The 15,870-nt window shown below is 46.0% G+C and overlaps 1 protein-coding gene across 1 annotated transcript; it reads right to left on the bottom strand.

The window, feature by feature from the left end:
• Window positions 1–3,587: 3,587 nt before the first annotated feature.
• DMRT2 (doublesex and mab-3 related transcription factor 2) lies at window positions 3,588–14,879 on the bottom strand. The gene is made up of 4 exons (XM_029613196.1): window positions 14,659–14,879; window positions 13,132–13,688; window positions 8,266–8,368; window positions 3,588–5,390 (listed from the first exon to the last, which is right to left on the bottom strand). Exons 2-4 carry the CDS (start codon window positions 13,645–13,647, stop codon window positions 4,408–4,410), a joined length of 1,602 nt encoding a protein of 533 aa, XP_029469056.1. The 5' UTR covers window positions 13,648–13,688; window positions 14,659–14,879; the 3' UTR covers window positions 3,588–4,407.
• Window positions 14,880–15,870: the final 991 nt, after the last annotated feature.

The raw sequence follows: 15,870 nt of genomic DNA, 5'->3' as shown, positions 1-15,870 counted from the left end.
ACTGGTCAGTAATAGGAGCACGGTTAGTGTTAAAGAAACAGTGGCTGCCAAGATCAGAGAAAGTCTTTGACCACTGCTGTTTGGTATATACTGTCTAACAGGCTTGATGGATGACCATGTGTAAGTCATAAAGGGTTCTTCTTCTGCTGAAATCATTCCCACTGAGGGATGACAGGAGGTGACCCACAGCAGGTGCCAGAGAGTAATTATAAACAAGTCATGGTCTACACGCAAACTCAGGTGGACAATTTGGTGAAATTGCCATTTTGGCAACTTCGATTAATTTGAAATCGTTATTCTTATTTGTCTGAAGAAGATCTGATCCTGGTGGTAACAAGGCAACATATTTGGCAGATTAGATTACTGTCATTCCTTGCTGGCTGGGCTAGATAAGAAACAACTTATTTGGCTTAAGTATATACAAAACACAGCTGCTCGGATAATAATGGGGCTGAAGTTGTCAGATCATATTTCTTCTACTTTGGAACATCTTCCTTGGTTACTGGTCACTTTTGGAATAAGTTTTAAGATCTTGGCAATTGTACAGAAAGTGATTTATGGGGCATGCCCTCAATATTTGCAGGATAGAATAAATGTCTCTCATCCAAAAAGAGTTTTCTGTTCCTCTTAAGACCAACAATTAGCAATTACTTCTTTGACTAAAATGACCTTTACTTCAAAGAGAATATTGTTTTTGTTTGTGGAATTCCCTTCCAAAAGAACTCAGATTGGTGGAGGGCTATCTTATCTGAATTTTCATAAGCAATGTAAACTATGGGTTTTTTTTAGCAAGGCCTTTCTGAATTATGTTTTAAGGCTTTATATGGCAGAATGATTAATCTACATGTAGTTATTAGTATGATTTGATTTTCTGGGGGTAGTGGCAAGATTGTACTTGTTTATTGGTTTTTATTTTTATCTATTTCATGTCTGTATGGATTTTTATGTTTTATTTATTGAATTTTATGTTCATTTTGTAAGTCGCTTTCTTTTGGAACTAAGGGGTAGATTTTCAGACCGCGCGAATAGGCATACTTTTGCTGGCGCATCAGGCGCAAGCAAAAGTACGCGGGATTTTAGTAGATACGCGCGGAGCCGCGCGGAGCCGCTAAAATCCGGGATCGGCGAGCGCAAGGCTATGGATTCTGTATAGCCGGCGCGCGCCGAGCCACGCAGCCTACCTCCGTTCCCTCCGAGGCCGCTCCGAAATCGGAGCGGCCTCGGAGGGAACTTTCTTTTGCCCTCCCCTCACCTTCCCCTACCTAACCCACCTGCCCGGCCCTGTCTAAACCCCATCCTTACCTTTGTCGGGGGATTTACGCCTCCCGGAGGCGCTAGCGGTCCCCACGCGCCAGCGGACCGCTAGCGCGCCGGGACGCAACCTGGGGGCGGGTCCGGAGGGCACGGCCACGCCCCCGGACCGCCCCGGGCCGTAACCACGCCCCCGGACCCACCCCCGAAACGCTCCCGACACGCCCCCAAAACGGCGCTGCGCTCGGTCCCGCCCCCGACACGCCCCCCTCCGAAAACCCCGGGACTTACGCGAGTCCCGGGGCTCTGCGCATGCCGGTGAGCCTATGTAAAATAGGCTCACCGGCGCGCAGGGCCCTGCTCGCCTAAATCCGCCCGGATTTGGGCGGATTTAGGCGAGCAGGGCTCTTAAAATCCACCCCTAAATGAATAAGAGATTGAAATAAATAAATAAAAATACACAGGGTAGGCTAAATAAAAGAAGATTTATAAATGGGAGAGTGCAGGAAATGATCCCATGGCAGATTAGTCACCCATTAAATTATACCATGACATACAGTATATGTTGCAAACAAACATATAGAGATTGATATTCAGTGGGCAAGAAAGTTACCTATGTATAGTTAAGCAAATAACTTTACTCTGTTATTCTGCACAACATAGCCATATAGTATCCTGCTGAGTATACCAGTTAAAGGTACCTGGATAAAGTTAGCTGGGTAACTTTAGGACAGGTTTTTTTCTGACCAGATTTATCACAGCTAATTTTTCCAGATAGTGCAGAATATCAGCTCTTACCAGTTAAAATTGAATAGGAACACCTCCAAAAGTTACCTGGATAAAGCCTTTGAATATTGACTTCTTAGTTTAAAGGGATGCGCTCAGGTTAAAGTTAATAAAATGGAATTTTGGCATTAAGAAATTAGGTGGGTCATGCACTTTACAGTCTACAGGCAATAGAAATGATATGTAAAAGCAAGCAACAGGACTGGCAGAGACTAGTGGGCTTCCAGCACTGCAAGGAGCTCTTTTACACAGGGCCTAGCACCAGCGCTAAAGAGTTAATTTAACACCAGTGCTAATGCTAACAGCATATTTTCCAAGCAGCACTGAAGATTTCCACATGGGGAAAAAAAAAACCTACCAAATTTTCAATTGAAAGCAAACTGCTGATTCTCTGGAAAAGAAGGCGCACAGACAGGTAGATTTTATAAATTTGTGCGAGCGCGTACTTTTGTTCGCGCACTAGGCGTGAACAAAAGTACGCTGGATTTTATAAGATACGCGCGTAGCCACGCATATCTTATAAAATCCGGGGTCGGCGCGTGCAAGGGGGTGCATATTTGTGCAACTTGCGCGCGCCGCTGCTTGTTCCCTCCGAGGCCGCTCCGAAATCGGAGCGGCCTCGGAGGGACTGGTCCGGAGGCCTTGACAACGCCCCCGGGCCAGCGCCACACCCCCCAGTCCCGCCCCAAACCGCCCCCTGACCCCAGACACGCCCCTCCCCGCCCCTTTTACGAAGCCCCGGGACTTACGCGCGTCCCAGGGCTGTGCGCGCGCTGGCGGCCTATGCAAAATAGGCGCACCGGCGCGCGAGGACCCTCTGCACCTAAATCCGGCCAGATTTACACGCGCAGGGCATTTAAAATCCGGTCCAAAATTTTAATGGTATGCAGATATATACATTGCAAGGGGAGGGCAAATCTCCAGGCAATTCAATGACTTTTTCCAAATAAAATAGGTATCTGGCTAAGGTTATTTGATCTCCAAACTTACCGCTGCAAAAAAGCAGGGGAAAATTTGTACACAATGTTTTTTGTAAAAAAAAAATTTTTACAGAATTTGAGGATTGGTTTATCCCACTCTCCACCACTGGGACAGTATAGCAGTGTTCTTATCTGTCTGTTTTCTGGGTGGGAAAGCTTCCATTTTCCCACAACCTCTAATCTGCAGGGACAAAGTTGATGTTGGCACTATTTAAAGTATTCTTCTCAAACCCAGCTCGTTGGGAAAAAAGCATACAAATTGTGCCATACCTCATTAATTGGCTGCAACTTTTTCTCTTCAGCGCTATTTTTGGTTTTCGGGCACAGTGTAGCATATTTCTGCACCTTGCCTTGACACTCCAAGTGCTAGAATTTGTAACTGAGCCGCAAAAACCACAAGCAAATTTTCGTCATTGCAGCAGTTCAGTTCCATGTAAACCGGTGCGATATGTATTGTATACAGGAATATCGGTATAGAAAAAATAAAAATAAATAAATAAATAAATGGCACACTGGAAGGCTTATCTGTATCAAAAAACAGTCAACCATATGTTCAAAATATGCATAACATCAAGAAGATGCTTCTTTTTTTTCAAATGTAGACTCCAGCTTTTCAAAAATATCTTTTCCATTATCCCAACTCTGATAGTGACCCTTGAAGCAATCCAAATATGTTATTTAATCACATTTATGTTGCATGTCCACAAAGCGCAGAGCAGAAGTAATCAATCATATAACAAAAAGCAAATTACAATTTATAAACAAATTATGTTTTATTGTGTTTGCAGTAAGTGTGCAGGATTCCTCACTTTACAGCTTGTGCAATGTGCAGATTTCAGTTTGTACATTTAAATGTATCTAGGTCCACAAGTTGGAAATAATGCACGTATTGGATCAACCAGGATTAGGGGCAGTGCCATGAGGAGGAACCTGGGGTTCAGTCTTCGGCTCTACCCTCTGGGTTGGCTGGGCTTGGGGTTGCTGGAGAGGTATCGTTCAAAGCTCCCTGCGGACAGAGTCATAGTCATTGTGCAATGGTGACCACCAGCAGCCAGATTTAGGGCCCGTGAGTGCAGGATTCCAGACGGGGCCCTAGGTGTGTGTGATCCTGGCCGAGGACTGTCACTGGGATGACTGGACTACAGTAAAGTAGGAGCGAATGTATAAAATAGGATAGGAAATCCCTGGGCAGCTGTGGCACCAGATCTCAACCCCAGTTCTGATTGAGCTGGAAGGGGCAAAGGAGCAGGAGGAAACTGCCAAGTCAGAAAAAAAAAAATAGCATGCACATTTATGTACAGAATACAGATAAACATTTACATCAGGCACACATCCAAACTGAGGCAAAATGGGGCTCAGAAGAAGGTCAAGGTTCTAGGTCAGACACAGTTCACTGAGAAGTATGGGCGATCATGGTGGAAGGTCTTTTAAGAATCGATTCAACAGAAAACGGTAGGGGTTCGTTTGCCGAAAGTTTTGTCCCTGCTTGCTTGGAGGCAAAAAAGTCCTTTGCACATCTGTCTATTGTAAAGGAGTACTTTTGGCTTTCCTTGGCCGCGCACTCCCTGAACCTCTTGGAAGCTTCCTCGAAAGACTCCTTGAGGTAGGGCGCCGGCAAGGGGGGCGCCGCCCTCTCGCTCAGCGTCTGCTGGAACAGCGAGAGGAAAGGCGCGCACTTGGGCGGCGCGGGCTGCCGGCTCGGGCCCTCCTCCTCCTCCTTGCCCGGGTCCTTGTCGGGAAGCTGCGCGAAGCTCCTCGGGCGGGGCGAGAAGGCCGACCTCTCCCGCGGCGGGCAGCAGCCCTCGCTGCCCGCCGGGGGCCGCAGGAAGGAGGAGCCCTCCGCCCGGGCGGGCGCCGCCTCGCGCTCCGCCAGCTGCGGGCCCTCGGGCGCCCCCCAGGCGGCCCCCGCCGCCGGCGCGAGGGCGGAGCTGACGAGGCGGCGCTGCTGGTAGAGGAAGGCGTCGCCCAGGGGCCCGCCCTTGGGCCACAGCAGGAAGCGGGAGGGCAGGGCGCACTGGCGGTAGGTGGCGGCCACGCTGACGTTGGAGGAGATCAGCTCCACGTTGCCGGATCCCGAGTACTGCACGCCCAGGTCGAGGCAGGCGGGCAGGAGGCCCGCGAGCTCCTTGGCCTTGGCCGGCGCGGCGCCGTAGGCGGCCGGGTAGGCGCCGTAGTCGGCCGCGTGCAGCAGGTGGTGGGGCAGGAAGAGGGCGGCGGGCGGCGGTGGTGGCGCCTCCAGCATCTCCCGCTCCAGCATGATGCTCTCCAGCTCCTTGTCGGCGAAGGCCCGCCGCTTCCGCATTCTGTCGCTCACCGGGGGCGGCAGGGGGGCGCTGCCTCCCAGGTAGGCGTCGGCCGGGACTGGGCGATAGCCTGCAAAGAGAGGAGGCAGAGGCTTAGAGAGAGGATCGCTGCAATCAGTACCTGCAGGGGCCGGCTTAAGCACGTGCAACTCTACTTCAAAGACTATGCCCAAATCGCTGGGTATCTTCCCCTTAATATAATTCCCATCGGAACATTTAATCTAGAGGAGCGCTTATAACTGCTCCCGAGGGTGCTCCTGACACGCAAAAAAAAACATGTATTGGAACCCTAAGAATTGCTTTCCATTTGTAGTTTTAATAAGAATTGTATACAAAGCAATGGAACACACAACATAACTGTTCATTCAGTATACAAATAGTTATTTTAAAAAGGGTATAAGTATTCCCATCTCTGTTGAAAGACTAGCACTATAACCCTTCCTACGCCTGCACTATATTCAGATTTCAGGTTACTAAAGCATAACATAAAACAGTATTACGATTGCTCTTTATCTTTTACATTGTCGCTCATCGTCAAAGAATGTTATCTCTACCTATTGTTGAAGTCATTTTTTTAGCTTCTAAAGACGAATCATTAGGTCTAAATTGTTACAGGTGATAGGAAAATCCAGGGCGAGCTAGGAGAAAAGAAAAAGAGAAGTTAAAGAAAAGGAAAAGATGGTGAAGGAGATTCCACAGGAAGCAGAAGATCCCCGCCCAAATCCTGCACTGCCTTTTCCTAAGCAATATCCAGTTCAAATAAGCCACGCTAAGACCCGGAACCGGCAAGCGGTGCCATTGAAAACTGTGTGACCTGCCCCCTATCATCTGGACTTGCCTTGACAATATAGCCAGTGCCTAGCGATCTGGCAGCTTGCCAGACACTGTAGTACAAGTAACGATTAGAGCATAGTCAGGATCAGCAATCATTCTTCTGTGGCCTTTTAAATGCACACCGGCCGAGCATGGCTGAGGTAAATAATAGCTCTCAGGGACCAATAATCTGCTCTTTTTGCCACTCTACAAACTAATGCCAGAAAATTTGTTTGCACATCCTACTAGGAACAGCTTCACCTGATTTGCAAATAAAATGAAATGAAAATTAATTCTGCTAAACTGCAATCAGGTCACTTGGGAATTATATGTGCCTACTTTACCCATCAGGCCAGTTCCCAATGTATTCTTTATAACTTGTATAGTCACCATTGTTTCTTTATAAACAAAAGAAAATTGAAGCGATTATACAGAAATATATTCTGTTGCACTCTCCTTTAAAACAAAAAAAACCCAACCTCAATAACATATTGCAATCAAAATACTAATTGAAGTATCTTTCCTAATTGTAAGTATCAGATTAAAATTTAGAGTAGCAGTATGAGGTGGAGGAGCAGCCTAGTGATTCCAGCAGCAGCCTACCAACCAGAAAAGCCAGGATTCAGATCCTGCTGATGCTACCTTGTTACCTTAGCCAGTTCACTTTACTCTCCATTGCCTCAAGTACAAACTCCAGTTGTTAACCAGCTGAGGATAGGGAAATACCTACAGTACCTGAATATAATCTGCTTTGTAACAAAAAAATAGAACAGAAAGGGAAAGGGGGTTCCCAGGATTTGGGGGATCCTATGTATCCTGTTCTCATAGGTATTTCCCTAAGCCTGATAAGCATTATGGAGGAACAATATTAATTGGACCGATGCACTTCCCATGACAGTATTAATTTATTTAATGTCAGTTCTATCAGAGACAAGCTTTTTCTTCAGAAAGAAGGAGGGGAAAGTTTACAAAGGCACAAAACTGCAGAAAGACCTTGAAAAAATAAGAGCCTTAAACTGTACTGCTGTTGTGTTTTTCTATTTTTGCAACAATAACAGATCGATCATTTAGAACAAAACCTAGAAGTATCCAGCTTTAAAGCAGGGCCCTTACTTAATTTAATCCTCCCATCTCCTGAATAATATTTTGCTACAAAATTAATTATATACTACTAAATATTTTCTGTAACCTTGTTTCTAAAACACAGGAGAGGTGGAGCAGCTGGTAGCTGGCTTAGCTGATTGCAAAACATGTATTAAGGTCAAGCATTTTCACACTTTCTGTGTTATTTATGCTTTGTTATAGATATAAAATAAGAAAAAATTCTCCATAAATAGAGCCCAAAGTATCAGGCTCATGCCATTATTACATAGGCTCATGTAGTGATTTTGTGGAAATCTGAGAACATGCTGTTTATGACTTAACCACCGGATAGAGGCAAAAGAGAAAAAAAAAATATTTCCCCAATTGTAATTTATCTATCAGGTTTAATTCATCTTGGCAAGCAATAGCACTTGCATTTTAGTGAAGCCTTCCCGAAGAAACTTGGAATATATGAGGGCAGATAAGGACCAGAAGGCTCATCCAGTCTGCCTAATATCATTCCCGGTTCAATGGGGGAAATGTCAGCTGACCTCTGGATTTCCCCCTCACTTCCTCCCTACTAAGGATCCTCAGTGCTTATTCCAGACTTTCTTAAATTCTGTTGCGGCTGTTTTGGCCTGGGTCAACTTCACTGGGAGCTCTCTCCTGACTCTCACCGCTTGGAGCCTCATCCTGTGACCTTTTCTTCTAGTGAATACTTCCCTCTGAATAAGGTTTGCTTCTTGAGCATTATGTATACCTCTGAGGTATTTGAATATTTCTATCGTATCTCTCCCTCTCTCCTTGCCTCAAGGATATAGGTGTTTAGGGTCCCGAGGCTGATCTCAATAATCATCCTTCCTTCAACATTAATACATCTTACAAAAATAAAGCACATTTTATAAACTGGTTGGTTTGCGTATAAACTGGTTGGTAGTACATTGGTTTAATCAATCCTTAATTTAAAAACAGTAGGGTGCTTCACTGATAATGCACACAGTGCCAGAACGAATTAGCCCTCCACACAAGTAAACAGTGGAAAGTTTTACCTTCCAAAATGCTCTTTGCAAGCAAGCTCGGAGTCCGCACGTGCCTCTGGTAGACAGTTTTACGCTCCGAAATATTCTGTTTCCCCGACAGTCCCTTCTTATCCTAAAGGCAGAAAAATGAAACCATTACATGCACAACACTTTTCAAACGGAGCAAGGGGTTGCTGCTCCGGGTTTCGAAAATCCGCGCGCATCAAGCACTCTCTTTTATCAAAATTCTGAATAATAAGTAAAACACACTCGGCAGCAAACCTGCGCCGCTCCAGTAAACAAAATAAACGCAGCAGAGAAGGATATGTATGAGTTTCAACTGAAAATAACTGCTCAATTTAATTGTTTATACCCACAACAAAAGCCCTTTTTTTTTTTCTCCAGAAGCCTTTCAACCTTTTTGTCTTTGGCAAAACAGACCGAGGCTTCAAGGACCCGCTGCAATGACAACAAAATCAGAAAAGCAGTCGTGCCCGGGACAGCTGCTCCAGGCTCGTTTGTTTGGGGACATTTTACCTAAACGCAGTTTGATGTGTTTTGGAAGAAAGCAATTGAAATTTAAAAAAAAAAAAAAACAAAACCTATAAAAGAGTGTTTGCAGGAAAAATACACAGCCCGGAGGGTGCTTTGCATGTATGAGGGAGGCGCTGGGGCAATCATTTTTTCAGTATTTCCAATGACCAGCGTGCATTTGTAGACCGAACTGCACAGGGCTGAGAGTAAGTTGGGAACACAGGAAATAATCATCAGCCGAGAAAAAACCTATCGTAAACGGGCAGAATTATAAATTATAATGGTTTGAACTTTCCTATTCTTGGATCACTAAATCCCAGTAATTGTGCATCTTGATTTTTTAGAGCTCGATTTAGATAGCGTTGGAATGTCCCAGACCGAAAAATGCTGCATGTCCCGATTTTTCTGTGCTCTTCAAATGTCAAAACAAGCAAACAAAGCAGTTTTGCCTCTTCAACTTTTTAAAACGTTGGTTAGCAATTTGCTGTATTTTGCCATCTTTTATCATTTGCATTGTTTAGCATTTTCGCCATAGACATGAAAGGCAATGTCTCTGTTAGATTATCCAATACAAAATAATTCGTTAAAGTTGCATTTGTCCCCTTCAAAATAATGTAAGCCAGCTCTCAAATATACTGTATAATGTATATTTTTTTGATCACCTAAACATCATATAAACTGCTCTATAAAAAGCATCAAAATAACGCCCTCCCGCCCGTCTCTTTCCGAACAGTCAGGTAAGGCAAGGGGGGGCTCCAGGAGAACTCGATTGTGAGGGTCTCTGACTTGGATTTCTCCCAGCGATAAACGCAGAATGGACCTGTGAGGAGGTTAAATGCCGTGCCCGGCTCTGCCTCTACATAATCATAGTCTGAAAATACGGAAGGGACATCCCAAGCACAAATCCTCCCTCCCCTTATTTTGTTATAAGATGCCGTCGCGATTCTTCGGTTCTCTGTTTCCCCCATCTGCAGTGTCCTAGCCTAAACCGTGCTCGCTTTCCCCACTGTGGCAACCGCCACCTGCGAAAGAAACGGAGGAGCAGAGCTGTCCAGTGCTCCCCCAACCTGATTATATCCCGTGCCCGGTGCCCTCCCTCACCGCGCTGTAGGAAAACCTCTCTGTGCCACCGGACAGCACGGATGTGCTCCAGAGCCGCACATAAACCAGAGCACTGCATCCACTACAGCAAAATACACAGCATCCGGTGCTGGGGGCATGTTTCTGGACGAAAGACCTAGCGTATAAAATTGTCACCGCTTCACTACCAGAGGCGATCAGACCAGCGTCAGTCACGTCTCCCAAACAGCTACAAGCAGTGGATGCATAAAGGGACAATTTAAGAAACAGGGCACGTGTAGAGTTTCCCCTACCCTTCAGTTTCTAGCAGTCGTACTACTAAGGATGTACTGACAGAAGTGTGGGTGCCATCCCTGACTCCTAGCTTTTAATAGTCTGGGACTGAACCATTCATTTCTCTAATACTGGTTTTTTTGAACCGGGTCATGCTGTTCATCCCTTAAAAAACTCCCGTGGCGATGTGTTTCACAAGTCAAGGCTGCCTCCTGTTCAAAAACACTTCCTTTGGTTTCTCTGAACAGAAATCAAATTCAACAAAGGAAATAAATATATAATAAGACGATACCTTTTTATTGGACTTAACCTAATACACGTCTTGGACTAGCTTTTGAGAGTCAAAACTCCCTTCCTCAGGTCCAAACAGGTTTCCTTTGAAACCTGCCACTCACTTCTTTCAAGGGTGCATCAGATATCTTATAGTATGTGATAGGGGAATAATTTATTAAAGTTTGGTTACCAGTTGTGCTCCAGTGCAAAATTTGCACCAGATTAATTTTTTTAAAACGTCCTGGAATTTATTTTTTTTGATGGGGACAAACACTGGTGAATCGTGCAGTTCTTTCACCAGAGTAAACTGGTGCAAATCTTTAATGTTGTGCTTAAGCACTATGGTGAACAATGGCTTCCAAAGTGCTTTCTCCATGCCCTTCAGGATTTTCTCTGTCTGTCATATCTCCATTTTGTCATCTCTTTTCCCAGCTGGAGAGTTCTAGGTTTTTTTTTTTTGGTTTTTTTTTTTTGTCTTTCCTCACATAAAAATTGTCTCATGCCCCTAATCAGATTTGCTGCCTTTATCTATAACCTCTTCTAGGTGCACTAGGAGATGGGATGACCAGAACAGTGCACACTGTAAATTTGTGGACTATTCTAGGATCAGCCTGCCCTACACGGCAGTTACAATCTAATGATAGGAGGCACAATTTAAGCTCTATTTAAAAGGAGCTGGTTCTGAAGCTGATGGACCATCTGCCCTGGTTTACTATGTTGCTATGATGATATCAATAGCAGTGGCATGGGCCACAGCTCTGCAGGTGAGAGATGAGTGGGAAGAGCATTGTCCCACCAATCTCTAACTAGACAGGAAGGCTACAAAACTGTCCCGTTTATGGCAATTTATTGTTTTCAAAAGTTGGCATCATTTTAGGACAATGCAACCAAAATGTGCCCCTTCTTTTCAGCAGTGAGAAACCTGAACCACAAACCGGCTTTATTTTGTTGTTTTATGGTATGAGCCTCATTGAATAAAACGAGATTTGCCCTCTCCTGGGCAATTCGTTTTCCTTTCATTAGACTATTCTGCACCTTGATTTCCAGTCAACCCTCACTTTAAAAGACAGAACCCTCTCCAGCCCTGAAAGGAAGAGCACTGTACCATCTGAGCAATAAAACCAGTGTTAGGCTTTTACCCCCTGTTAACACTTTTTCAATGTGTCCCGATGACTTTTTCTGTTTTGTTTTTGCAAATCCTTTCTGAAATAATTCCTGCCAGCTTTTTTTGACCAGGGTTGCATAGTCTGCCACTCTACTGCATTTATCAGTGCTCTTTTCCAGATTGTACCTAATGCACCTGATTGTAAGCTGATTTTCTTTGCACAAGTTATAGTAGAGGAACTAGAACTGCCTTCTCCCTGTCTATGTCTGTTTCTTACACTTATTTTTACTGTTTTTTTTAATTAATTTTTCTAGTCTCTTTCCTTTGTCTCCTTCTGTACCTTATACATATCTTCCACTAGCTCTCATAGCACTCTGTACCTATATATTTAGAGAAATATTATGAAACACTCCTTTTTATGTTTCAAAACAAAACAAAATGAAAAATCCAACAGAATTTGTGTGTGTGTGGGGGGGGGGGGTTTCTTTCATTCTGGAATGCACCTGCTGCCGCCACCACCATCACCAAACCCTCCCCCACCCCCACCCACGGCCAGAATTAGGATTTTGCTACTTCCTAGGCACTTTTGGTGCTTTTACTCCCCCCTCCCCCCTCCTCCCCTCAACACACACCCACACACACACACCCACACACACACACACACTCACCCCCACACCTCCTGTAAGGATCTATTCCAGGGTAGCAGAGGGCTGTTCTCTGCTGAATGAGATTTAGCAGAGCAGGAAGGCAGCAAATCTTAGCCAGCCTGCTGCCCCTCAATGTTTGCCACCCTAGGCACAGGCATAATGAGTGCCTATTGACAAATCCAGGGCTGCCCCCATCCCCAGCAACATCAAAATATAAAAGTTAACACCCCCCCCCCCTCTCCCCTGCCCTTCCCCTATTCTCCAACCCTCCCTGGATGCATGAACTTATCCCATCTGTGTGGTCAAATGGATCATAATGGGGCACAATCCCAACCCACTATGTCCTATTGTCAAAACGATGCCTGCCAGTTCTATTGACTGTAAACAGAATGGGGCCAGTCTCAGGACCAGCAAATGCCATTTTGACAACCGGACCCAGCGAGGCAGGAGTGACTGAGGTTTGATCCCACCCGATTTTGATTTATTTGGCACCCTATTGATGTGGTACCATCATGTATAAGAACATAGGAAGTTGCCATACTGGGTCAGACAGAGGGTCTACCAAACTGGGCATCTTGTTTCCAACAGTGGCCAATCCAGGCCACAAGTACCTGGCAATTACCCAAACACTAAGTAGATCCCACGCTACTGATGTCAGCAATAGCAGTGGCTAGTCCCCAAGTCAGCTTGATTAATAACAGTGGGAGGGTAGGGGAAGGGGACCAAAGTGAGGATCACCTCTGTATTTCAGCAGTACTGGAGGATTTTTGTTAGGGGGGGCGGAAGGGGGAACCCAGCGCCTTCATTTCTCTTTTATTGTTTTTGTTATAATTTCATTTCAGTGAACTAAAAAGAGATTCATTTTTTTCCCCATGCACATCCCTAACGTATATACACAGTGGCAGTGGCGCAGTGTGATGCGCGCAGTTTCCTAGGCATGAGTCAGACATACAGGGTGCGCGCGCGGGCCTCTAGCTTTCTCACCTCGGTCGCCTGCTGCCTCCGGAGCGCCACCTGTGCCGCCATCACCCGCTGCCTCTCCACCACCAGCAGGCAGTTGGCGCAGGCACAGTCCCGCCAGCGGCAGAAGCGCTTGTGGCCCTTCAGGCAGGACACCACGCCGTGGTTGCGGCAGCGCGCGCACTTGGGGGTCCGGCTCAGCTTCCGCTGCTCCCCTGCCTTCTCCGGCCCCGCAGCCGCTTGCTCCACCACCTGCTGCTGCTGCTGCTGCTGCTCCCTCTCCAGCTCCCGGCTCTGGCTGAAAGCAGGGGTCGCCCGGTCTTCTTCTTCCTCCTCCTCCTCCTCCTCTTCCTCCTCCTCCTCCCCTTCCTCCTCATCTTCCTCCTCCCTGGGCTGGCTGCCCGCCTGCAGGGCACCGTGGTGGTGGTGCTGCGTTGGCCCATCTCCCTCTTCCTCCAGCTCCAAGCTCTCCACGTCGATCTCTAGGTCCCTGGGCAGGAAGGAGCCTGCAGCACCCGGGGCCTCCTGTAGCTCGTACATGGTTTGAAGGGGTTCCTGCTCCCCGGGTCTCTTCAGCTTCACTGCAAAACATAGAAAGGGCTCATTCTAGTCACTGTCCCGGCCAGTCCCTCTTTCAGCACTGACGGATTCAAGGGTCTGGTTTACTAAACTTCATTTCTCTAGATTACAAAATGGGGGAAAAAAAAAGAAGCCGTACTGAATCAGGCCTTAAGAGCAATACTTCTGAAGAATGGGGGAAAACACTTCAGGGAGACATCCTGCTCTGTCACCTCTGCGTCAATGTCACTTCAATAACCTGCAAAATCTAACAACTCTATTACAAATCCCTATTTGCATGGTGTATGGGTCCATACATCCATCAAGCACATTAGCTGAAACCAAGAACAAAAACCAAGTTTTATCTGTTCAAGGCAAGGTTCACGTCAGGCCCATATTTTATTCACAAAGCTGTATCTGTCACTTTCAAGGTGAAGTCGCCAGGGGGAGGACATTATTTCGCCTAACTTTTTGTTATCTGTCGCTTTGTTTACACTAAAGCTGAAAAATCACCAGAAGAACTGAATGGGTGACAGTAATAAATCTGTTTAATTACGTTACCATCCATCATTTCCCAGAGTGACGTAGGCGCCAAAATGTCAAGCAGTAAGTTGGCTACCCTGCAGTCGTTTAGACCAGAGAGCACTTATTCAGTCTAGAAGTTTTAATTCTAGATGCCCAGCTTCCTTCACGCTCGAAGATAAAACGTCTAGTGTTACTTTTCTACCCATCTCTCAGTACATATCAAAGGAATACATTAGCTAAATTAAAAAAAAACAAAACAAAACTGCTGTTACAGATCTACATAATGTCGGCCGTGACTGCTTCTGTAGTCAAATGTTTATTTATTTATTTGGATTTAGATTTTTAAACCTGCCTTTCCAAATAGAATTCAAGGCGGATTACAGCATTTTTAGTAATTCAACCAAAATGTGGACTTCAAAAAGGATGTGGAGGTAGGGGCGGTGTCTTGTCCTCGATGACTGCACTTACCCGTGTTCTGCGCCCGAGGAAGATGACGGACAAGGATGGCATCCACTCCTCTGAAGGACAGTATGATAAATACTATGCAAAAATTAGCCACAAAAGACTTTCTAACTGGAAGAGGAGCAACAGCTGCCTTGAGGGACTTGAAGCCACGGTAGATCCCGGCTTCCGTTGCAGGGCTCACTCCCGGGCTGGGCAACTGCAGTTGGAGCTGTGCTGGGGAGCAACGTGGCTACCACACTTCAGCCAGGCGATCAGAGCCCCCCCCTCCCCCTCCCCCTCCCCCCCCAATGGCTGTGCCAGTTGCACTAGCCAGCACCGAGCTGGGGAAGGAGTGCAGACCGGGGCTTGGGAAATAAGGGACGCGCGTCCGTCCGACGCTCCTGGCGGAGAAACGGTGCGAACGAATAAAAGAAAGATCGTCTCTCGCTGCCAGCTGGTCCCCTGCGGCTGGAAGTGAGAGCGACTTTTCGCAGCTCTCCTGCGTCTTCCCTCGCTGCACGGCGCCCAGCCAGCTTCGCCCGCCAGCAGCTGTATTATCACAGGGAGTCCCGGGTCGCTCGGGCAGTCGATTGGTCGCTTGTCGGGCGATCCGTGCTCCGATTGGCTGCGACGCGCTGCCTCCACCCCGCCCCCCCCCCCCCTTCTGTCTGCCCGCCCCCTCCTACTGTTTGCTGTCAGAGCTCTCTCTCCAGCTTCAGCTGTAGGTCACCTTTACCGGCCTCGGCCGTCTATGTGCAAGCTGGCAGCTCTGTTTATCCCTCAAAACTGAAAAAAAAAAAAAAACCAAAATAAAAACAACCCACACACAGCAATGAAATGTTAAGATCCCAACTTTTATTGTGGAAATAACCAGCTAGATAGTTTTCTTTGTTAAGTACAAAAGAAATGAAGCAAAATAAACCGTGGTAATCACCGTGGCAATCAAAAAGAAAAAAAGAAAAAAACACAATGCGAAAGTAAGTTTATAAGGTTATAAAAGGTTTGCTTTATTTTGGCTTTGTTTTGAAGGAGTTAGTGCAGGTTATTAACATTATACTTGCACTGTTCTAGAATTCTGTTTCGGGAAAAATAAATACAATGTCTCGTTAATCTCTGGAACTATTAAAAAAAAACATTTGAAATTACTGCAAAACCACACTTTTTTTTTTATTAGAACGTTTTAGTAAGGGAAAGAGGAATAGTGCATTATAAATTGTTTTTACAATTGTATGGCCA

Source organism: Rhinatrema bivittatum, chromosome 1, assembly GCF_901001135.1.
Source record: "Rhinatrema bivittatum chromosome 1, aRhiBiv1.1, whole genome shotgun sequence".
NCBI lineage: Eukaryota > Metazoa > Chordata > Amphibia > Gymnophiona > Rhinatrematidae > Rhinatrema > Rhinatrema bivittatum.
The sequence above is the reverse complement of the archived record's forward strand: the minus strand, read 5'-3'. Positions and strand labels throughout refer to the sequence as shown.

Excerpts from the sequence above, each read along its gene's own strand:
- DMRT2 (XM_029613196.1), bottom strand. The coding sequence starts at position 13,647 with ATGTACGAGCTACAGGAGGCCCCGGGTGCTGCAGGCTCCTTCCTGCCC. Across the intron at positions 8,369-13,131 it reads GGAGGCAGCAGGCGACCGAG|GATAAGAAGGGACTGTCGGG; the intron begins GTGAGAAAGCTA and ends TTCTGCCTTTAG. Across the intron at positions 5,391-8,265 it reads TGCAAAGAGCATTTTGGAAG|GCTATCGCCCAGTCCCGGCC; the intron begins GTAAAACTTTCC and ends CTCTCTTTGCAG.